The sequence below is a fragment of the Peromyscus maniculatus genome, chromosome 23 (assembly GCF_049852395.1).
Source record: "Peromyscus maniculatus bairdii isolate BWxNUB_F1_BW_parent chromosome 23, HU_Pman_BW_mat_3.1, whole genome shotgun sequence".
NCBI lineage: Eukaryota > Metazoa > Chordata > Mammalia > Rodentia > Cricetidae > Peromyscus > Peromyscus maniculatus.
Genome location: NC_134874.1, coordinates 16731577 through 16755056, shown reverse-complemented (window position 1 = coordinate 16755056; position 23480 = coordinate 16731577). Strand labels below are relative to the sequence as shown.

The 23480-nt window shown below is 57.0% G+C and overlaps 1 protein-coding gene across 31 annotated transcripts in view; it reads left to right on the top strand.

The window, feature by feature from the left end:
* The window catches only part of Ncor2 (nuclear receptor corepressor 2), a 162576-nt gene that overhangs the window by 54717 nt on the left and 84379 nt on the right, over nucleotides 1-23480 (top strand). For 30 of the 31 annotated variants that reach the window (XM_076561254.1, XM_076561232.1, XM_076561255.1 and 27 more), the window contains 5 exons: nucleotides 3454-3581; nucleotides 4191-4368; nucleotides 11160-11339; nucleotides 15330-15443; nucleotides 19033-19089. In XM_076561254.1, coding sequence (XP_076417369.1) covers nucleotides 3454-3581; nucleotides 4191-4368; nucleotides 11160-11339; nucleotides 15330-15443; nucleotides 19033-19089 — 657 coding nt within the window. The remainder of the gene's footprint in view (nucleotides 1-3453; nucleotides 3582-4190; nucleotides 4369-11159; nucleotides 11340-15329; nucleotides 15444-19032; nucleotides 19090-23480) is intronic. The other variant, XM_076561252.1, reaches the window with a different exon arrangement.

Below are 23480 nucleotides of genomic sequence, written 5' to 3'. Positions count from 1 at the left end.
TTTTCTCAGCCCCCCCCCATTTTCCCAGCCTCCCTACGATCCTTCCTCAGCCAATCCTCTCTTCACTCCCCCACCTCCACCCCTCCCTCCCCGTCCCTGTGGCCCAGGGGTGGGTAGAGCATAGCTGTAGGAACCGGGCTGTCCTTAGCACTTCTACCTTGGGGACGAGCAGTCAGAGAACAGGCAGAATGGAGGCACAGCAAGGCCGATGCCCCACAGGAAAACACAGCGTCTCGCGGAGCTGTGTGTTCTAGCCTGGCACAATGACCAGCTCAGTCTGGTGTCCTGGGCCTAGGGAATGGAATGTTTGGGTCTGGGCCGCTTGCACATGCTCCAGGAGGCCTTTCTTCCCAGAGGCTCGGCCCCTTCACTTCAGTCAAGTGAGGTGCCATAAAATGCCGGGGTTCTACTGAGGTGACGTCATGCTTGGGCCACGAGCGGGTCCCTGTGTATTGTGACAGCAGGAGCCCTGACTGTCGGCACCCCCTGCCTCCAGCATCAGACAGTCTTCCTCCGTCATCCCGGGGTAACATGCTTCCTGTAAGCCTCAGGCTGCACCGCCCAGATGCTGGGGTTCCCCCGCCTCTCCTGGCCATGCTGCTGGCAGTGGGGTGCAGGAGCCACGTACCCGCAGGTCAGTGCCTGGCAAGGTGCGGGCCAGGGACGCCTAATGAAGTTGGCCGTCCCCAGCCTTGGCCTGGGGCCTAGCTGGCTGACTCTTGGTATGGGATGGACCTGCGGGCTGTTGTCCAGTTGGTCACAAACTCTGCTGTGCCACATAAGGTATCGGGGGACTGGCTGCTGGCTTGGGCTGATGTCCTGGGTATGTGGGTACACTGAGGGGTCCTGTACCACCTGCACATGTCCCAGCTCTGCCTTAGGGTCCTCCTCTGTCTGTCCATTCATTCATTAACTCACTTGCTCACTCATTAACTGATCCACTCATTCATTCATTTGTTCAACAAATGCTGACTAGATTTGACACGCGCCGACTTCGAAGCCCTGGGGACAGAGCTGTGGAGGCGAAGAAACGCTGTTACCTTGGGGAGCCGACATTCCCTGGGGGGGAATAGTGAGCGAAGATGAGGGGAGGGGAGGCCGCATGTAAGTGGGGAGCCAGATGTTGACAGCGGACTTGGGACCGGAGAGGAGGGACAGGCCAGGCGAGACTGTTGGAATGCGCATTGTTCAGGAGTGACCTATGACCCGGGGTTCACAGGAGCGCTCGCCTCCGTCTGATCTTGTGTGGTTCTCTACTGGACTGGTTCTGGAGTACAGCGTGCTTCCTGGGGCTCCCCACTTGTTCTGTTTGCTGTGGAAACGCACAGGGGCTGGGGTGAGCCTTCTCTCCTGAGTCAGGCCTGCTGGAATCATCTGTGGGGTAGGCTGGGAGCCTGCCACCTGCGGAGTGCCAGCCTAGACCCTGCAGAACCCCTGCTGTCCTTGCCGTGTGACCTGGAGGAGCCGCTCTTGCTTTCTGGGACATCATTCTCTTGATGTTCAGACCACCCGCGATGTCCCCCCTTGCGTGGCTGCCTTGGGGGTCACATTAGTCAGCTTGGGCAGAGGGGCTTGGCTGTGGTGACTTGAGACAGTCTTCCCCTCACGGTCCTCTCTGTGGGGTCCTCCCCTTTGAAGTCCTCCTTGTAGGGTCCTCCGGTAGCCATGTCCTTCTCGCGGGTTCGACCCTGCAGTTGTCCTTCAGCGTCTTTTGCAAGGTCTGTCCGGCCAGATCCTTCCCTTGAAGTCTGGTCTCAGGCTTCCCAGTCGCTCAGTCTCTGGGGACAGGGTCCCAGCTGCTTCTGCATCCTCGGCGGCGTACCTGACTGGTGCCATTGACTCTCTGCGGTAAGAACTGCCGTGAGACACAAAGCCAGGAGCCCAGCGGGTCAGAGCCTGGGCTGCTCCTTCCAGACGATCTGAGCTTGGGTTCAAGCACCCACATCTGGCAGTTCACAACCCCTCCAGCTCCACGGGATCCGCTGTTCTCTCTGGCTTGTGTGGCCACTGCAGTTAAATGCGTATATGCATAGACATACCACAGACACCTAATTAAAGATAAAATCTAAAGCAAACACAATGAAAAGGACCAAAAAGGCTGGGGGTGGGGGAGGTGCGTGTGGTGCACGCCTTAAATCTCAGTACCCAGGAGGCAGAGGCAGGCGGATCTCTGTGAGTTCAAGGCCAGCCTGGTCTACATAGTGAGTTCCAGGACAGTCAGGGCTACACAGAGAAACCCAGTCTTGGGGGTGGGGGATGGGATAGACAAAAGAAAACTAAGTTATCTATAGTCCATGCTATCTGTAGCCGGAAGCTAGTCAGACATGGTTAATTGATTGCCATGCAGTGTAACCAAGTGTCTAGGCAGACAGAACAGATTGACCAGGGCACAAGGGGGACCCTCGTCTTGTTTTTCCAATTAGAATCGATGTGCACACTTGATTTCTCTCCCTCTTCTCTCATTTCCCCATAGTGATGAGGTGATCTTGGCCAATGTGAGAAATGTAGGAAGGCTTTATTTAGGGACTGTGGGATCCAGGTTAAGACCAAGGATGCTAGTGAGCAGAGGGAGCCTGGCACTGAGCTGAGGCTTCAAGGTTGGGAGAAACTGTCAACTGTGTTGACTCCTCAGCTCTGTTACTGCAAAGGTTGGCCAAGGTCGAGGCTTCCTCCTTGGACCATGTCGACCCAAGCGTGGCCAGACCAGTGACATCATGGCATTGCTCGAAGTGGGAGGGCACAGCTTGCCTCTCCCTCCCCATACTGCGCATGCCAGCTGTTCTTCCCCATGGTAGGCGGGGCTCCCGAGCCACTGCTGGCCTGAGGCCTGGGCTTGTAGGGCCATCGTTCTAGCCCCACCTGTGCTGGCTCTTCCTCCCTCCCTGGGGGTGCCCGAGCTTGGCTCTCACAGGGATGCCTGTCCACAAAGATACCTGGGTCTCCACTGCTGTGTCTCTGCTCTTAGGGATACTTGAGCTAACCAGTGCCCGGCTGGGGCAGTTCCCAGGCCTGTGGCAGCAGGCAGGGCCTGGGATAAGTGACCCATTCTCTGTGTGGTCCCTTCTCTAAACCAGCCGCTGGATAATGGGGGCAGTGGTCAGGGTGGGGTTTGCAAGTTGACTGCCGGCCTGTGGCCTGGGGGCTGTGCTTACAATCCCCCCCCCCCCCCCCCCGATTGTACCAGCTGGAGAGTAGGGAAATACAGGAGCTCTGCAGGGCCCAGTGAAGTCTCGTGGGGAGGCGTAGAGACATTGTGGCTTATAAGCCTCCCCTACACCAAAGGCTGCCCCAGCCCTGTGGCTGGACAGGGTTCGGAGCATGGTGGCGGCATCGCTCTGGCAATTTTGGCTAGAGGATGATGTAGGCTGGGAACTCGTCCGAGCCTCTTGGTGCAGGGCGGCAAGGAAGCTGCTGTTGGTCCTTCGCTCGCTCACCGTTCCTTTTCTAACACAGGACGTGGGGCTGCTTGAGTACCAACACCACCCTCGTGACTACGCCTCCCACCTGTCACCTGGCTCCATCATCCAGCCACAGAGGAGGCGGCCCTCACTGCTATCCGAGTTCCAGCCTGGGAGTGAAAGGTGAGGAGAAAGTGCGACTCCTTGTCTAGGCTGTAGTGTCTCTCAGGTAGATGAGGAGACTTTTTGTGGGTAAAGCTCAGGAGTTCAGACTTCAGCCCTTCTTGGTGCCATGTGCTCCTGGTGGCATTCCAGGGCCATGACAGGGCTGTGGTCTCCTAGGAGCAGGGGCTGTGGACTTGAAGGAGGAGGCAGGAGCTCTGACCATCTACCTAGGGTTGAGGAAGAGTGGTTAAGAGACAGAAAGCTCGCAGTTCTCCACCTGCTGGCTAGACCAGGTTTAACAGCAGGAGTGTTGTGATCGGCTAGTGATGTCTGTCCAGAGAGGGTGAGAAGGAGTAGTGTTGGGTGTGCTGTTTTTTTGCACAGTCCCCATAGTGCTTCTGAGGCCTGTGCCTTTTTGCATTCCTGGTCAGCTCAGGAGGGTCTTTGGGGTCTTCAGGCTACAATGAGTGATTTAAGCTGGGCAGTCACCACAAGACCTCGTGAATCAGAACCATTGCCCCCTTCTTCCAGGGAAGACAGTAACCTAGCAAGGCTCCTCATGAGAACCTGGCTAGGTGGGCACCTGTAGTCTTGGTCCCAAGCCCATGTGCATCCCTGCTCCCACAGGTCTCAGGAGCTCCACCTGCGCCCTGAGTCTCGCACCTTCCTGCCTGAGCTGGGCAAGCCCGACATAGAATTCACAGAGAGCAAGCGCCCGCGCCTGGAGCTACTACCAGATACCCTGCTGCGCCCGTCGCCCCTGCTGGCCACCGGGCAGCCCAGTGGGTCTGAAGACCTTACCAAGGTACACCGCAGCTAGACCGATGGGTTCTTCTGCCGCCACCCCTGCCCCTGCCGCTGCTGCTGTGGGCAGGAAAGGGACTGGCACGGGGCGGGCGTAGGTGGAGGCAGGGAAAGGCTGGGCAGAACGAAGGATCGAGGACAGCTCTGGCATGGATGTGAGGTGGCACTGAATACTGAGGCTGCAGTCAGGAAGGGAGAGTAGGTGTGGGTGATGGGAAGACAGGGAAGGTATCTCTAGCCGGCAGGAGTGTGCACAGGCCCTGTGGCAGAACGCGCTGTGTGGCTCTTATCATTGGCTGCAGTGACTGGGAAGTGGAAGTGAGAGCCCTGCGAAGCCTTGGAGCAGAGAGTCAGGAACTAACTGCTTGAAATCAGCCCCGGTGTCCACCGTAGCACATTCTCTGTGCCTCGTCGGGGCTGTGGAACAGTGGCCTGGGAATCCTCAGGGTTCATTCAACAGACCGGACAGCCAGGACTGCCCCCCCCCCCCCCCCCCCCCCCGTGTTTGAACATTAGGGAAGGGGACTCGAGGGTCCCTTAAGATGAGACCGGACGGATGGGATGGTGCCTAGCATGTCAGGGCCTGGAGTTGAGGGCCTTGGGTGGGCTGACAGACAGCCCTGCTCCTGCTCAGGTCTCACTGGCTCCTTGGGGACCAGTAGGACCGGACAGGTCTACATCTGCATCTTCGTGGGCATGAGGAGCCCCAGGGCAGGGGCAGGGTGGACCCTGTCTCCATGGAGGCACTCTGCACTCCGGAGGTAGTGGTTACCCTTCCCTCAGCCAGCTCTGACCTATGCGTTCACCCACCCTGTGGGCTAGGGCTGGGACTCGGCCTTGTCTGTGTTAGGCCATCACTCTACCAACCAAACTCTATCTTCAGCCCTGTTCTCTTTTTTTTGCTTGTTTTTTGTTTTCCTAAGTAGGGTCTTGCTAAAGTGATCGGGCTGGTCTAGAACTTTCTCTACAGCCCAGGCAGGCCTTGAAATCACAGCCTTGCCTAAGCCCTCCATGTAGCTCTGATGACAGAGTCCGAGACTCTGGGCCAGGCGTCCTCTAAGCCTTCTGTCTGTCTTCTTGCCCCCACTCTGTTTCTCTGCTGCCCCGGGGTTGTGCCTCTCTGAGCTCTGCTTGCTCCTTGTCAGTCAGGCCCTTGTAGCAGACCAACCCTGAGTGACCCAGGCCAGCTGGATAGAGGGGTCAGCTGTGAGCCTTGCACACACACCTTAAGGCTGGACCAGGTGACAGGACCAAACTCCAGCCTCTCCAGGAGAGTAGAGACACTGACATGAGCTCTGGAATGTTCTTGGCGTTGTTCTAGCTGTAGAAGTCTGGCCCATTCCCAGCGCGTTCTGCTCGGTTGCTGGGACCCTGTCCAGTGACCTAAGGCAGGTGTCAGGATGTCAGGGGACATACATAGGCTTTGCTTCCCTGACATTGAGGTAATCCTCATTCCCTGACAGACTGACAGACTGACACCTACCTCAGGTATCTCTCTCTCCGCTGCTCCAGCTCCCCCTCCCCCCTCTCTCTTCTACCCGCTCAGCCCGTTGGCCAGCACCCATATCCTGCCCTGTAGGTGCCAGGTCTAGCCACTGTCTAACCCGTGTTGGCCTCAGTTGCCCCGGGAAACCCATCACTTACCTTCACTGTGGCAGTGGCCTCTCTCACCTCCCCCTACCGCCTGCTTCTGCCCCTCTCCGCCACTGGGTCACGTGAGGACAGGCAGGAAGGGCTAGTCCTTTTTCAGGTGGCCATCAGGTCTGATGTGGCCGAGCCCTGACATCGTCTCTCCCTAGCAGCCTCGTGCGCATCTTTGTGGTTTCTTAAGCCTGGCCTGGCTCTCCCCCTCGGCCCTGACACTGGCTGCTGTGTTCCTGGTTCCCCTGTGTTGCCCTCAGAGGCTTGCTGGGCTGATGGCAGTGGGTACCAAGGCCGTCTGGGAGCCCCGGATGGGATGTTGTGAAGTCTTCTTGGCGCAGAACTCCGCTGACCATACTGCGTCTAGACTTGGGGCAGGTGTGGCCCCTGGGCTGTCCTCCAGCCCTGCGCTGTGGGAGATGGGGGACCTGCTCGCTCCAGCTGCTCTTCTCCTGCATCTCTTCTTGCCCAAATGTTGTTCCTTCTCTCCCGCCATCCCCTTTACCCTGTGCCCGCCCCCTCCCCCCTTCCCCCTTCCGCCACTCACTCTTCTGCTGGTTTTTTCCTCCAGCTTCAGTTGTCTGTCACCATCTCTACACCCGCCTCCCACCTGCCAGTACGAGTCACCATTCAGCTGTCCGTCCATCCATCCATCCATCCATCCATCCATCCATCCATCCATCCATCCACTTGTACTGTATCATCTGTCCATCTGTCCGTCCGTCCGTCTATCCGTCCACTTGTACTGTATATCTATCCCTTCTTGCTTCCTCCCTTCTCCCCCCAGAGGTCCTGGGTCCTGTGACTGGTGCCACCAGGATGGCCATTTCCTGTCCCTATGTGTGTCTAGTCTGGGTGCCTGCCATGCCTCCAGTGGCCAAGAGGACTGCCTTTAATGCTGACAGGAAGCTGGGAGGGACATCTGACCGTGGGTGGTGAGGGGTGGCTAGGGACTTGGCTTGAGATGGGGAGTGGCCACTCAGGGCAGTGGGGTGGACTCTTCCTCCTTGCCTTGTATCCCAAGCAGGTGAGTCAAGCAGCCCCAGGCTAGGTGGGGTCCTGTGTGGGGCGGGCAGCCAGGAGGGGGTATGCCGGGATACTACAAGGATAGCTGGCCGATGAGCGTCTATAGCATCTGTCACGTGCCAAGGTCTGCCTAGCCCTGGGCGGGGGCACCGTAGGACATCCCTGTTTGTTTGGAGCTTGAGCTGAGAGCTGGGATTGGGGGATGGGACTCAGGCAGGCAGCTCCTGGGGAGAGGCTCTCCTTCCCCATCGCTAGGACCCCCCTCCCCCGCTAGCCCTGAGCCCGCCCTCCCTGTTTCATAGAAGGCAGGAGGGGCCGGGCATGGCCTCTTAGTGGTAGGCCTCTGGAGCTGGGTAGCAGGTGGGTATCTTAGGACCAGCTCTGGGTTTTGTATCTCCATGGGAACCTCTCATCCTCTGCTGTCACCAGCTGCTTACCAGACTGTCCCTGTCTTAGCCTCCGGCTCTTCTGAGGGTCTTATCCTCACAGTCACCCAGTGAGGCCACTTGTGGCTCAAATGTTCTTGTTACCGTGTTTTAGTTAGGGTTACTATTGCTGTGATGAAACACCGTGACCAAAGCAACTTGGGAAGGAAAGGGTTAATTTGGCTTACGGGTCCACATCAGGGTTCATCATCAGAGGCATCAAAGGAAGTTAGGACCAGAACAAACAGGGCAGGATGGTGGAGGTAGGGCCTGGTGCAGAGGCCATGGAGGGGAGCTGCTGACTGGCTCGCTCCTCATGGCTCACTCAGCCTGCTTTCTTATAGAATCCAGGACCGTGTCAGCCCAGGGATGACACCACCCACCATGGGCTGGGCCCTCCCCCCCCAATCACTAATTAAGAAAATGCCCTACCGTCTTGTATCCAGCCCAATCTTACTAAGGCATTTCCTCAGTCAAGAGCCCTTCCTCAGATGACTGGAACCTGCATCAGGTTGACATAAAACTAGCCAGCACCCCCCCCCCCCCCCTTCCGGATCTCTGCTTCGCCTCTCTGACTCTTGTTCTGTCCCTGCTTGATCGTGTGTCCCTGTCTCTGTCTCTCTCTGACCCACCATCTGTCCCTCTCTCCCCTGCCCGGGCCCCCGCTGGGCCGGAGCCAGGCTCCCAGGGGACTGGGTGGGTGTCGATGGAATGTACCCGCTCTCCAGAGCAAATGTGGTTGGTTTGTGAGGAGTCCAGCTGGAGGCAGGAGTTTGGGGGGAGTTTCTGGCCCCCTACTGTTTGGCAGGGCCCTCCTGCTCACGCTTCCCGGTGCTTTGTTTCAGGGGACTTCAAGATGTCACTGTAGAACCTTCTCGGAAAGGTCCGTGGGTGGTTGGGGCCTGGGACACCCGCCTAAGCACAAACCCTGAACTCTGGCACCTGTAATGAAGTCCAGGTTTGGTAGCTTCGGGCTGAGCTCAGCCCAGGTGGCCCATGTCACCATGGCCCATCCTGCTTCTTAGAGTGCTTGAGGGACAGCGTGTGTGACTCTGGGCACCCCCCCCCCCCCCCACGGGTCCAGACCAGCAGAGAGCAAGTCCCCCCTCCCTGCTCTGTAGTTCCAGCCACTTTTGTTCCGCTACCTCTGGCCCCCGGACCCTGCCGCTGTTTCTCAGGTTGGCCACGGGCCTCTGCCGGAACTGGAAGAGATCAGCGTTAGGTTCCCGTTCCCAGGCCTTTTGTGCCAGAAATGGAACGTTTCTTATTACTGCCTTGAAGCTTACTGCCTAGGCCTGGGACAGGGAAGAGTGGCTGACTGAGCGGAGGCCGGCTGGCTGGGGAGAGACAGACTTCACTGATTGACTGTTGGACTGGGGGGAAGACTGACTGACTGACTGACTGACTGGGAGAGTCTGGGGTGAGAAGTAAATTGCCACCTGGTTTCTTGTTGGGCTCAGGGCTTGTCTGTCCTCAGCCTTGGAACCCACAGGAGGGTGAGCAGGCAAAGTCACCTGCCGCTTAGAGGCTGGCCTACCAGGTGTCCTCAGTGTATCTTGGCATGCCGGGCACCGGCTCCCCCGCCATTGGCTTGGCGTCCGTGAAGGAACCATAGGATGGAAGAGTGTCAACCCCCAACCTACACCCTATCCCCATCCATCATCCCTCTGGAAAGAGTCCCTATGTCTGTGAAGGAGTCATCGAATGGAGGGTGGATCCTCCCCTTCTGGATGTTTCTGTGATTGTGTTTGGCAGTCCATGGCCTTGTTCTTGTGGTCTATTATGTGGGAGTGTTTTAATCAGGCAGTGGGGACCTGCTGTGTGTTAGAGCACTGTGGGGGGTATGGGTTGGGTCATTTCATGCCTGGTCCCAAGGATGAGCCACCATGAAAGGCAGCCTGATCCAGCCAGGCCAGGAAGTGGGGCTCAGCTACATGGTGTGGCTGGTGTTGTGTGCTGCGTCTTCTGACTGCTGGGGATGGAACCTTCTGTAGGTGGCCTGGCTTTGAGGGCCATTCTGGGCCGTAAGGAGTTTGGTCCACGGTTTCAGGTTGCCTGGCCCCACAGCCCACACTGCCCTTCTGTTTGTGGGGAACAGAGGGGCTGATATGACCACTGGGCTGGGGATCATACCTGCCACCACCTTCTTTTTGAGCTGCATGTTGAGACAGTCCCCTGGGTGATTCTGTTGGCAGGAGAGCCTGAAGTCCTCAGTCCCCAATGCGCCATGTCCCTCTGTTCTCGTGTTTTAGATGGCCGCGTGAGGCCAGCGGCAAAGTGCTGGGCTGGGAGCCAGCGCCTGGGGACAGGGACCCCTCAGGAGGAGGACAAATAGAATTGTAGGCCCTTCTAGTCGCAAGAGTGGTGGGGTGGGGGTAGGTGGGGCACCTGGTTGCCCAGGCTGCAGTTGTTCCCAGGAATAAAGCGGCCTGTGTCCGTGGAGTGCAGCTGCGTGGGGGTGGGGACAGCCGCTGACTTTGCCTGGCCACGTCTGCCAGCAGCTGCTGCCTTGGCCCAGAGGGGAGCAGGGTGGGGCTGGCCTCGCTGGGAGCCAGGGTATGGATTGTGCTGCTTAGTGATAACAGTGTGCCAGACTCGGGGCTGAGCATTTTGGATGCACCAAGGCTCACAACTCACTGTGGAGATATTACCCCTGCCTCTCAACCCCCATTGTACGGATGGGTTCGATGAGGCAGGCAGCACCCATGCGCTATCTGAGGTCACAGAACTGAGTCCTACAGAGCGAGCCTGGGATCGGAGCCCAGCAGGACATCCCAAGTGCAGCCTGGGTGGTCCCTGACTCTAGCTAGAGAACAGAGGAAACCCAGGAGGAGCCAGGTGCAGGGCCATGTGTGAGATGCATGGTCAGTCAGGGAGGAGCAGCCCTCAACCCCGATGAAAGACTCCCATAGTGAAAAAAGAGCCAGGTGGGGTGGCAAGGACCATCCTCCTGTATGTGGGAGGCTGAGACAGGAGGATGTCAAGTTCAGGGACATCCTGGGCAACAGGAAGAGAAAGCTCAGCAGCTAGGAGCACGTGTCGAAGACCCAGGTCTGGTTCCCAGCATCCACATAGCTCACAACGGCCTGTAACCCCAGTTCCAGGGGTTTTGACCTCCAAAGAGACAAGGCATGCATGTACATACATGTAGACGAAACAGCCATAAAATAAAATAAATCTTTCAAAGATTGAAAGTAGAAAATGGCTTAGGTGGTAGGTCCGTGGTAGAGTGCTTGCTTAGCATGCATAAGGCCCCAGGTTCGAACTCCGCAAAAGCAGAGACGAGAATTGAGGCCTGGTGACTGCTGGCCCCTGTGTGTTGTGACAGTGTGTCTTCTGAGGGGCTGACTGCTCCAGTGCAGGGTCTGCAGCCTGCTTGCATGGACTGTCGTGTGTCTGTGGAGGGTCTATGGGGCTGGGCCGGAGGGGTCACCATCGGTCTCATTTCTGTTCTGGGGGAACAGGAGAGATAGGCAGACCTAGGAGGAGGCGGTAGGGACTGTCATGATTCATGTGACATGGCAGCCTCCTAGATTTTGTCTTCAGAGAACATAGCCATGGGAAGGGTGGCCAGGACCAGGCGGGAAGGCAGGACCCACATCCAGAGTGACTGCTTCGAATGGGAACTTGGTGCGCCGCAGCCTGAAGTCATGTGCCAGGGTCACCTGGGTGATCACGCTCTGCTCCTGTCCACCTACAGGACCGTAGCCTGTCAGGCAAGCTGGAGCCTGTGTCACCCCCCAGCCCACCGCACGCTGACCCGGAGCTGGATCTGGCACCGTCTCGGCTGTCCAAGGAGGAGTTGATCCAGAACATGGACCGTGTGGACCGTGAGATCACCATGGTGGAGCAGCAGATCTCCAAGCTGAAGAAGAAGCAGGTGAGTCGTGAGGACAGGAAGGGGATTCCAGTGAAGGCAGGAGCCTGGCCCCACGTCTCCAGATGCCCAGAGTCATGTGATTGCCTGTTTTTCTGGGGATGTGTCTTGACTCTGGAAGCCTCCAGAGTAGGCACACATCTGAACTTGAGCAGAGCCTACAAGGGACTAAGGATTCCTGGAAGAGGCAGCTCGAGCTCCCCAGGGGAGGAAAGGGGCCTTAGGCTGTTCTTTGCATGAGGAGACGAATGGGATCTGGGAGCAGGGCAGTGAGAGCTTCTAAGATGGTAGCTCGGAATCCCAGAGCGAGGCTGGCCCCTGGTGTGGTTGGTCAGGTCAGCCCTGCCAGGCTGATGGAGAACTCGGGTCTTGGGTCCTCCAGGTCTGGCTTGGGGGGTTGCTGGAGCCTCCACTGTGTGCATGAATATTGACTGGGGCTGGAGGCCAAGCGTCTAGAGTTGTTGCTGTTACTAGTTTTCTTCCTCTTCCTCCTCTTCTCCCCTCCTCCTCTTCTTCCTCCTCCTCTTCCCTAAATTACGTTTTGAATGGTATCTTATAAAAGAATGTTTAAAAAAAAACTCATTTATTTGTGACACACAATACTAGAGGAACATTTATGGTAGTCAGTTCTCTGTTTCTATTTTATGGATTGTCAGTTTGCTGTGCCCTGCCCCTCTCCCCTCTTTTTTTTTTGAAGACAGGTCTCACTGTGTATCCCTGACTGGCCTGAAACTCTCTATGTACAGAAGGTTGGCCTCGAACTCACAGAGGCCCTCTTGCCTCTGCCTCTTGAGTGCTGGAATTGAAGGAATGTGCCCCCACACCTGCACCGCCCCCCAGATATATTTATAAATTTTGATCTCTGTGTGAGTGTGTGTGCTTGTGTGTGCAGGTTCCTGCACAGCCAGAAGAGGGCGTCAGAGCCCTGGAGTTGGAGTTAAAGGCGGTTGTGAGCTGTCCAGTTTGGGTACTGGGAACTGAACTCAGTTCTTTGCAAGAGTGGTACATAGTCCTAACCTTTGACCAGTCTGTCTACTCCACCCCCGAAACTAAAATTTCCAAGCATCAATGCATCATTTTAAAGTTTGCAGTTCAGTGGCGATGGACCATGTTGTCTTACTTCCTCCATTGTTCTGAAAGACCCAGGCCATTAGCAGCATCCCACCTCCCAGCCCAGAGTCACCCTTGTACACCGGTCTGTGGAGCTACTCTCTGGACACGTCACATGCACAGACTCAAAAATATTTGCCTTTTGTGTCTCTGGCTCTTGTCCTCAGCATAAGGATTTTAAGGTTCACAGAGAATAGATGGACCTCATTCCTCTTTGTGGAAAAGTACTGTTTTATCGTATGGCTGTATTGTGCTTTGTCCTATGTGTTTGAACAACTGTTCTGATTCTCCTGGGTATAGATTTGCTGGTTCCTGTCTGTGACGGTGACTCTGTGTGCCATATACCGTGGCCATTTCTACAGTGTGTCAGTGAGGTATACCGTGGCCATTTCCACAGTGTGTCAGTGAGTTATACCGTGGCCACTTCTACAGTGTGTCAGTGAGGTATACCGTGGCCATTCCCAGTGTCAGTGAGGTACACCGTGGCCATTCCCAGTGTGTCAGTGAGGTATACCGTGGCCATTTCCACAGTGTGTCAGTGAGGTATACCGTGGCCATTTCCAGTGTGTCAGTGAGGTATACCGTGGCCATTTCCACAGTGTGTCAGTGAGGTACACAGTGGCCATTTCCACAGTGTGTCAGTGAGGTACACAGTGGCCATTTCCAGTGTGTGTCAGTGAGGTATACCGTGGCCATTTCCACAGTGTGTCAGTGCGGTACACCGTGACCATTTCCACAGTGTGTCAGTGAGGTATACCGTGGCCATTTCCACAGTGTGTCAGTGAGGTATACCGTGGCCATTTCCACAGTGTGTCAGTGAGGTACACCGTGGCCATTTCCAGTGTGTCAGTGAGGTACACTGTCCCACAGTGGCTGGCCCACATGCAGCCCAGCAACTGCTCCTGAGGGTTGCATGCAGCTTTTCTGCGTTCTCACCCAGCGAGTTTCCAGATTGTACTGGGCCAGGGCTCATCCCTGTGCCGTGCATGGCTGAGGGTCGTGTGAAGCCTGGCTTCCTTATAGCCCCGCCCACACCGGGACTTGTTGTGCAGGGTCTTTTGGGATCCTCCAAACACCATTGTAGGGTGTGCAGTGACTCTGGAGCCCTGAGTGATGGAAGTAAGGTCTGACGTCAGGCTTGAGAGGAGGGCTGTACCCAAGTAAGTCAATGTTTTGTTCTGGTCCCCAGGGAGTGTCTTTACTCTTCATGCTTAAGTTTCCTGGCTTCAGTTTTTGGCTGGAATGTGAGGGCTGCCACCAGGGGTCACTACAGGACCAAGGTAGCTTGCCTCCTCTGGTCTCAATGCTAACTGTTCCTGCCTCATCCTCTCCCTGTTTGGGGCCACGAAGCTCTGCTTCCCTGTGACTGAACATGCCCGATTTGTAGCGCACAACAGGCAGAGTGGAGCATGCTCTGGTAGCATCGTGACACCCTCTGGAGGTCATCCCATCAGGCATTAGCCTCTTGGGAAACGTGAGATCCGTGTCTTGAACTCTAATTTTGGTTTCTCTCTTTGAGGTAAAGCGGACAGCCGCAGCAGGAAGGGGTGCCAGGTATGAGGGAATGAAGGAGAGGTCCAGTGTGAAGACGCAGGCATGTGCTGCTGCTGGTGGTGTTGGTGGTGGTGGTGATGATGATGCTGATGCTGGTGATGATCATGAGGAAGCTGATGCTGATGCTGGTGGTCGTTAGGGTGGTACTAGATGTGATGGTGATGGTAATGGACGTGGTGGTGATGGTAGCAGTGGTGATGATGATGGTGATGGGGGTGAGGGTGGTGATAAGGGTGGTGGTGGTGGTGATGACACAGATCGTGACGATGGTGATGATGTTGATGATAGTGATCACGGTGGTAACAATGGTGATGATGATTATAATGGTGCTCACGACGGTGATGAAGGTGATAGTGATGGGTGGTGGCGGTGATGTCGATGGCCATGGTGGCTGTGGTGATGATGGTGGTGATGATCATGATGGTGATGCTAATGGTGGTTATAAAGGTGATGACGGGGGTGGGGAAGGTGCTGATGGCTGTAGTTGTGATGATGGTGGCCATGGTGGTGGCCATGATGGTGTTGGTGATCATGGTGCTAGTGGTGATGAAGATGATTATGATGCTGATGATGGTGGAGATGGTGTGACCGTGATGATGGTGGAGATGGTGTGATGGAAAGCACTGTCTGCCTCCCCCAGCCCTCTGCACGTATCTTCTGGTTTAGCCTTCAGAAGATTGGAAACTCTGCCTTCCCCAGGGAGGAGTAGGAGGTTTAGAGACCTGGTGTAACGTCCCCAGGCTGCATGGTCGTGAGGGTCAGAAGCCGTGTTCCAGGCTGAGGGCTTCACGCTGCCTGCAGTGTCTCCTGGGGCCGTGGAGCTCTCAGTGGGGGTGATGGGTAAGAGTGTAGAGCAGGGGCTGGAGAGATGGCTCAGCGGTTAAGAGCACTGACTGCTCTTCCAGGGGACCCAGGTTCAATTCCCAGCACCCACATGGCAGCTCACAGCTGTCCGTAACTCCAGTTCTAGGGTACTCGACACCCTCACACAGACATGCATACACTAATGCACATAAAATTAAAAACAAAAAAAGTGTAGCGCAGTGCTACACCTACGTGGCCTCATTAGTCCTCACTGCAGCCCAGATGAGAACTGAGACCTACTGAGGAAGAGCACCCCTCTGGGGCAGGATTTGAACCCAGAAAGCCTGGTTCAGGCTGGATGCACAGCCACCAGGGAGCCTGGCCGAGGAGGGCACAGAGTCTCTGGGTGACTCACAGGAAACGGCGATCAGCCTGACTTCCTGTGTGTGGCTGCAGGCAAGCGGGGGGACCAGCGCCTCAGCTTCCGGCCTGCACCGCTCACTCCCACTGTCCCCGTCCCTGCAGCAACAGTTGGAGGAGGAGGCCGCCAAGCCGCCCGAGCCCGAGAAGCCGGTGTCGCCGCCACCCATAGAGTCCAAGCACCGAAGCCTGGTCCAGATCATCTACGACGAGAACCGGGTACGCCCTGCAGGCGCGGGCAGGGTTGGGAGGGGTGGCCCGTGGGACACCGTATGACACAGGCATCAGACAGGAGAGTGAGGGGCCAGCTGGTCACAGATGCGCCGTCACCTCGTACGTCCACCGCAAGCAGATCCAGTGACACGTGGTGTTCCAGTATTTTCATGCCCGTCAGCTGCCTGGCTGATCCTAGGAAGGGGCGCATGGGAGGCATTTCCATCTTACATATGGAGAAACTGAGACCCAGAGAAGCGGGGAGACTTGTTCTGAGCCATACAGCTGGGATATGGTAGATGGGAGATTTGAACTGGCCTCCTGAGCTGCGGGCCTTGATTCTCAGCCTCATTTGCCTCCTGGCACCTGGTGGGTGGGAGGGATGCTCCTTTCTCTTTCCCCTTTGGGACCCTCTGATTGGCCAATTCTCTGGCGAGCTTTGGACTGCCTCCAGCTTTCTGTATCTGAGACTATGGACCCAAAGCCCAGAGCAGGAGGAGGGCCAAGACTTGTGCCTCAGGGTCTGTAGGAAGTAGGTAGCTGTCCTTTATTGCTAAGGAAGACACTAAGGCTCCGAGAGGGCAGGGGACCTGCCTGAGATTGCACAGCACGTTAGATTTGGGGCTGGGACCCAGAACCAAGATTGAACTATAGTGTTCACCAGGAGCCTGTAAGCGAGATGATCAGAGAAGCAGCTCTCTCCAGCCGCAGTGGACACATGTTCCCAAGATCACCTTCCTGCTGCCCTCTGCTCAGCTCTCCTGCTTCACATGGGGCCTCTCTACACTTCTCCTCTAGTCCTGACACCTTCCCATCCCTGCCTTTGTGCTAGCTGAGGGCTGCATCCCAGCCAGGCGCAGTAGGGCTTGGCAGCAGAAGGGGAAACACCTGTAACACCCTCATCCCCCTGCCTGGGCTGGTCCTGGAGCTGCCCTTACCCCCCCAGTTTCCTTTGAGGAATAGCAGGGTTTAGCACTCCCTGAGATGAATAGGATTAAATCTTAATCCCCCTTCCTCCCCGCTGGCTCTGCAAAGAGGCAGGACAAGGGCTGCCCAAGGCCTTGTGCATTTGGAGCACATCCCCACTCAGGGCCAACTAGTGGCTTTCCCACCTCCCTTGGGAGTTTGTCCGTAGCACAGCTGCAGGTGTAGCAGCCAGAGGAGGGGAGTGTCACAGTTAGGGAAGGGGACTGAGATGGGTAAGGGGGCGGGGAGGGGCGGGGGGACTGGATGGGAGGGACTACACCTTTGCTCTTCAGAATACGCTCTCCTTATTGCACCTGCTCACTTCCAGGGCTCTGTGTGTGTGGCAAGTGGAGGGGCTGGGGTGGGCCCGTGGGGTCACCATGCATTCACTCGGCAGACACTCGTGTCTGCTTGGCACAGACTGTGGCTGTGTGTGCACAGCCTGGGTCCAGTCTAAACATGTATGTGCACTCAGAGGGTGTTGATCTAGATGCGGGGGCTGGCCTGTGACACTGGGGTGCTGTGCATTATGTGGTGGTGGTTGAGGACTTGCTGGCCCCACCTGACCCCAGGGGCTCTGGATCCCGCAAAATGCCCAGGGATCTCCAGACTTCTTGTTTGTTCCTTGGGCATCCTACCTGGTAGCCTGAAGCAGTGGTGTCTGCCTGGCTCCGGTTACCTTCTCCACAGGGTCAGACCTGCAGATCGATGTCTGTGCTCGCAGTCAGAGCTGAGGCATCAGGGGCCGGGCCAGTCTCCAGAGCTGGTCTGCTTTCCTTGATCGGGGTGTGTCCCTGTGCCCTCCGATGTCCTGGCCAGCAGGCATCGCAAGCCTGAAGCTGACCTACTAGAACTCCCAAGTTGCCCTGCTTACCCTTGGGCGAGCCTGGCTCAGCTCTAATGAGTATGTACCAGCGGCTACAGTGAGCTGGCCTTGTCTCCACGTAAGGATGAGAGATAATAGTGTTTGGGAACCTGCTGTATGCCAGGGCTGGTGTTAGTATGGCGGCCCAAGTGCCTGTTGTGTGCCAGTGTGGTGGGGCGGCTGGAGAGCCCGGCTAGGAGGTGACCTGGGAGGACAGGTCACTGTAGGTCCACTGAGAGAGCCCTGTGGCGCTGTTAGGTGTGAGGGGCTCAGTTAAGCCTGGTGGAGGAGGCTGCTGCCTAGTCCATGGCTGTCACTGTCCAGTGTACAGGCAGACCAGGCAGCCTAGGTTAGGAGGGGTTAGTCTCAGGGATTTGGGGACGTTGAGACCTCTCTGGGTGGGGGAGCCTGGCAGGTGTCTGGGACAAGCAGGAAAGAAGTGTGAGGGCCTGGAGTGGCTAGATCTGGGGTGTCTGGGATCAATGGGGCCGCCGGAGAGCAGGGCACCCCCCCCCCAAGCCATCTGAGCTGGGGGAGTGGCAGTTTCAGCTCCCAGGGTGGCAGAAGATGGTGAGGGGAGGAGTGTGTGGGGGTAGGGTGGGGAGTGTATGTATGAGAGGGAGTAGGCTGCCTCAGTCACTGCCTCTGGGTTCCCGGCCACCCTTCCTGGGGTGTCCCCTGCCCCCGAGGAGGGACAGCAGACTTGCTCCTGAGGCCCTGCAGCACATCCTCCGACAAGCTGTGGGTCTGGCCACCTTAGTGGGTGTGGTTTGCGGGGCACAGGGTCCTAGAACCCCCAGACCCAAGACCCTGCTCCAGCTGTGTGAGTCACGTTCCTGGGGACCCCTGTGTGTTTGGTGCCGCCCCCTTTACCTAAACACAAAAAGATGCCATGGCTGCACCAATGTGACCACCTTGGCCCTGGTCCTGTGCCCTGGCCACGCCATCGCGCTGTTGGTCTCAGGGTCCTAGCTCGGCACAAAGGATCCAAGAGTTGGGTGCCACGGCCCTAGCTCTAGGCAGAGGTCAGTCTGGTTGCCAGCCTAAGCCCACACGCAATCCACTGCCCCTGCTGGGTGCGGGTGCGTTGAGGTGGTCTGGCTCTTCAGGGGTGCTGCTCTTGAGTAATGGGGGTAACTTCTGTGCAACCCCGAATTTTCTTCAGCGCCTACCTGGTCACCCTGCTTTCTGGCACATGGGTTCAGGCTTCTCCAGCGGCTTCTGGGTCCCCCATTCCAGTCCTTGTGCCCCCCTTCACTCCCTGCTTCCTGTGAGTCGGGCCTGGTGGTCCCAGTCTGGGCAGCCAGCCAGACGGAGGCACAATGTTGTCTTCATGTGTTGGCCTGAGAGGATGAGGTCCAGCCTATTGAGGGGCGCCCCCACAGCCGTGGGGCCTTCTGCAGCACGCTTCTGTTTTCCTAATGAGTCCTGCGTTTGTGAAGGGAGGGGATGGAGGCCAGAAATAGTCACTCTATTGTGAGACGGGATCCTAGACGGCTCCGTGGTCCCCTTTGCCTGCTGTACTGGCTCTGAGGTCAGCAGACGCCCGAGGCATCCAAGCCCGGCAGAAGGTAGCGGGTGAGGCTGTAGCCTGGTTAGCCATGGTCAGACACCCTAGCTAGCGCCAACCTGGGAGGGACCAGGGACGCCTGCAGGGTCGACTGGGGTCCTCCGTGCAGATTGGGCTTGACTCCCACCCCGGAGGCGCTGGTACCCGTCTGCTCCGAGTCTGCTTTTAATCCCACCCTTCTCTTTGCCCCGCAGAAGAAAGCAGAGGCCGCGCATCGGATTCTGGAAGGTCTGGGGCCCCAGGTGGAGCTGGTGAGCCAGGCTTGGCTGGGCAGGGTGGGAGGGTGGAGGAATGGGGTCGGGCAGCAGGTGTTGGGTGGAGGAGGAGCGGGAGGAGGAGGAGGAGGAGGTGGGGGAAGTCATGTACTGCCCGGCACTGTCCCCAGGGGGAGGCAGGAAACAACACTTCCTGATAAGGACGATGGCTGATAACTCTGGCCGCTGGGCTGTGAGCCTGTCCCTGCCCCTGAAGCCTGCCCGCTGCTCTAGCCCCACAGCAGAGTCCACCCCACGGTTGACTGGTCTGGATTCCTCTTCTTTGAGCTTGATGACCATGTAACCCTCCCTAGGACTCTTGACTGCTCAGTGCCTCTGCCTGGGACAGTGCCTGCCGGGGTGGGAAGGGTGGCCACGACTGTAATGATCATTATCATCGTCCTGCTGGCCTCAACTGTGTCACAGCAGGGTGGGAAGCAGCCGTGGCCTTAGGGGAACTGCTAGAGTGGGTGGTGCAGAAGGCTCCCCTCCCCCACTGCCCAAACCTGCACCAATGGTGCAGCATTGGATCACATCGGCTGCAGGCGGCGGGTGTTGCTGGCCCATTGGTACACAGGGTGGATGTGGGTCTGGAGTGTGTGCATCTTTACATCTTGGGGTATAGAGGAGTCCTGGGCACTGTGTCCCTGCTGAAGGCTGTGGGGCGGGGACCTCCTGACTGGGTCTGTGGTGCACCCTCACACCGCCTGTTCCCAGAGAATCTGGGGGGGACAGATGAGCTCCTGTACTGCCTGTGGTGGGCTCTATGACCCCTTCCTGCCCCTGGGACCTGGGCAGGACTGCTGTTCCATCACTGGGGCTCTCTCTTCTTTCATACACTTGTCATTGAGTTGTACCACCCACTGCACAGCCTTTCTCTGCCTGTGACACCATGGTCTAAAGGAGCCCTGTGTCGCTCGCTGCTCTTGGTCCTTCTGGATATTTCCTCTGAATGGAGCCATGCAGCCCGTGGCCTTTTGTTCTCTCTCCTTTCTGCCTCACCCCGCCCCCAGCATCGGGCGCCTGCCCCCAGCACTGGGTGGCCACCCCCAGCGTCAGGTGCTCCCTGTTCTCCTACATTACTGCCAGTATTGAGAGCTTCGTCCCTTTTCAGGACTGCATCATATTCCATTGTTTCTGGACTGCATTTTATCTTCCCATTCTCAGCTGATGACACTGGGTGGCCTTGGTTTTTGTCTACGGGGAATAAAGCCACACCAGCAAGAGCTGGAGCAAGCCGCATTTGTCTCTCTTGAGTCTGCCTAGGAGTAGAATAGCTGGCGTCTGTTGTTTTTCTTGCCTACGGAAGTTCCTGGCTAGTTTCTAAGGTGGCTGCCCATTGAATATTCCCACTAGTGAGTGTGCCTTGCCTCTGTTTCCCTTTTCTTCCATTCTGTTCAGACTCAAGGTTCTTTCTTCTTTATTTCTAGGTAGAATTAGGGGGCCAGGTGTGTGTGTGTGTGTCTGTGTGTATGTGTCTGTGTCCGTCCGTCCGTCCGTCTTTGTGTCAGGCCTGAGGACATAATCCAGGAAGGGGAGTGCCACGACCTCTTTGCCCTTGGGAGAAAGGAATGTCTGTTGTTTGAGATAGATGCTCGCAGCAGCTGATCCCTGGAGGTTTTGGTGTCTGGACTGAGTTGGGGGAGGAGGTCAGCGGCCTGTGGTGAGGACGAGGCGGGGGTGCACCTGCTGATGGGCCCTTGCTGTGCTGTATCTCTGGGTATCGCCACCTTCCTCATTTTCTAGAAGAGGCTCAGGAAGGGTGGTGCTTTACCCAGCATCCCACAGAGAGATCACACAGTGTGCCAGCTGTGAGGGCGGCCAGGTCTTCAAGTGGCTGCCACGTGTATGCAGGGCTGGCGTTGTACAACACCTGCCTGGGTGCTGCCGACCGGGCTTTGGTCACTGGGCCACCATGAATTCTGGTTCTGTGATAAATCACTTGGACCAAAAGCAGCTTAGGGAAGGGTTTATTTCAGCTTCTGTCACAGTCCCTCATTGAGGGACATCCGGGCAGGGGCTCCTGTAGGAACTTGAAGCAGAAATCATGGAGGAACAATCTTTCTGGCTTTCTCACAAGTTTGTGCTCAGCTGTCTTCCTTCCTTATACAACCCAGGACCACTTGCCTAGGGAATGATGCTGCCCACAGTGGGCTGGCCCTTCTGCATCAATTAACAGCCAAGGCAATCCCTCCCTAGACATGCCTGTAGGCCAGTTTGATCTAGGCAATTCCTCAGTCCAGGTTTTCCTCTCAGAAGACCCTAGGTGGTGTCAGGTTGACAATTAAGGTTAACCAGGACAGTCAGGTTCCTCTTCAGCTACCGAGAGCATCTGGAAACCTTGGCATAGCAATGACAAAATAGTAACCATCTTGCCCCCGTGTGCCCAGAGGGAGAAAGAGAGGGAGGCGGAGACTTCAGGGATTCTGCCTTGAGAGCCAGGGTATAGTTTGGAGATCTATGTAGGCATTGTGTACATGACCCCCATGGCCCACTGTGTCCTAAGAGGGCCAGCCCTGTGCTGGGCAGGGACCAGGCTGGCCAGGTGGGATGCTGGGGCCGGGATGCTGGGGCCTCTGCTCTGCACAGCTCTGCGTCCGTTGCTTCCTTCCTGCTCTGAGGCGTTACTCTGAGAGCTCAGAGTCCCTGTGGGCTGGGCTGTCACTCCATCTCTTACAAGCTTGGTCACACCAAAGCTGGCTTGAAGCCAGGCTGAAAGGGTGCCCACGCCCACAGCTGCCCAGGGCTCCAATGTGCAGCTGTAACCACTCGTCTTTAGTGGGGAGGGCAGTTACGCCCTCACTGCAGCAGAGTGCAAGCCACCCGGTGTCCCTGTCCCTCCCCAGGTCCAGTCCTCGGCCCCTGTGAAGATGGCCTCAGGGTGTTCACCCAGTGCTGAGTCCCCTAGCCGTTTCCCTACAAGGTGTTCGTTGGGGCAGCAGAGCCCCTCAGTGCCTAGGGCCCAGCGTTGTGCCCACTCCCCAGAAGGTGGGTTGGGGTCTGTCCCCTGCCTCCCTCTCGGGTGTGGGTGTTCCCTTTGTCCTCTCATGCTGGGAACATGTTTTGCTCACTGCCCCATGCTGGGGTCAGTGATCGTGGCCTCCACCCTTTCCTGTCCCAGTAGGGCTTTTCTCCATCTTTAAAACCAAACAATGGCAAACCTGTCAGTACATCTGGAATGTTCTGGGCTATTCGCACATCCTGTGAGGTGGGTCCTCTGCTCTGTACCCATTTTCTTGATGAGGGAATCCAGGCTTATCTGTCCCTGGAGTCGGAGGTCATTCACGCTGACGTTTGTTTTAATGGCACCCGGGGAGCACAACAGATCAAATGATGCTTTTCTGAGTGCCAGGAAAGAGCATCTTAATAGGGCCCCCGACTCCTGAGACGCGGTCTTACAACCTTCTTCATTCAGTAGTGTCAGACCCCTCCTCCCTGTTAGGGCAGTTCTGCAGTGAGTCTGACTGCTGGTCTTCTTGTTGCCTTATCCATTCTTCCCCTCCTAGGCTAGGGATGCTTCCTCATTTCAGGCTGTGCGCCCACACGAGGTGCTGGTCCATGGCCTCTTGTCACCAGGAGAGCAGTTGAGCCTGTCTGAGCCCCTGGTGAGTTGCCATGGGTTGCGAGAACCGGTGTCCGTGATGCCAGCCTGGCTGCAGATGACCTACCTCATCTCGGAGCAGTAGGGGCCTGTCGGGGGCATAAGGCTGGTGTGGTTCCTACACTGGTCCAGTGCTGTGTCTGCCACCTGTGGAAATTCCCCCGCAGATGTCTCGGCCCTGCCCAGGAGCCCAGGACTTCACAGGGTTCTTGTAGGTGTGGGTGTAGAGTAAGGAAAGGGTACAGAAGGAGGCAGGAACCGGATGCAGCCAGGGGGAATGGGGTGGAGTTCAGGCGGTGGGCATGTTTTACCACCGGTCTCAAGCTTCCCATCTGTGCAGTGGGTTGCAATTGCAACGTGAGCAACCACTCTGTGTCAGAGCAGCAGGCTCAGGAGCTAGACGCCTGTGGCCTTGTCTCTACAATCTGGAAGCCAGCAGAGACCTCTGAGAGGTAGTGGGTGGGTCCCTGCTCCATCTGTGGCCTCTCCATGTCCCTCCAGCAGGCTGTGTAAGGTCTATACCTTGGAGAGAGGAAGCCATTACATGGAGGACACAGACCATTGGTGCAGCTTCTGATCCATGACCGCCCACTGTCCTTCCTGTGCTCTGAAGCTCCGTTCTCCCATGTAGGTGGCCCTGGCTTGTGGGTCCCTGCTGAGGGAGTCTATGGTGTCCTCAGCCCGAGGCCCACCCTTATCCCTTACAAGGCAGACATTTCTCCGATTTCTATCTGCTGCCACCGTGGACACTCACTGGGCACACTTGCGTACACGACCCAGGATTCTT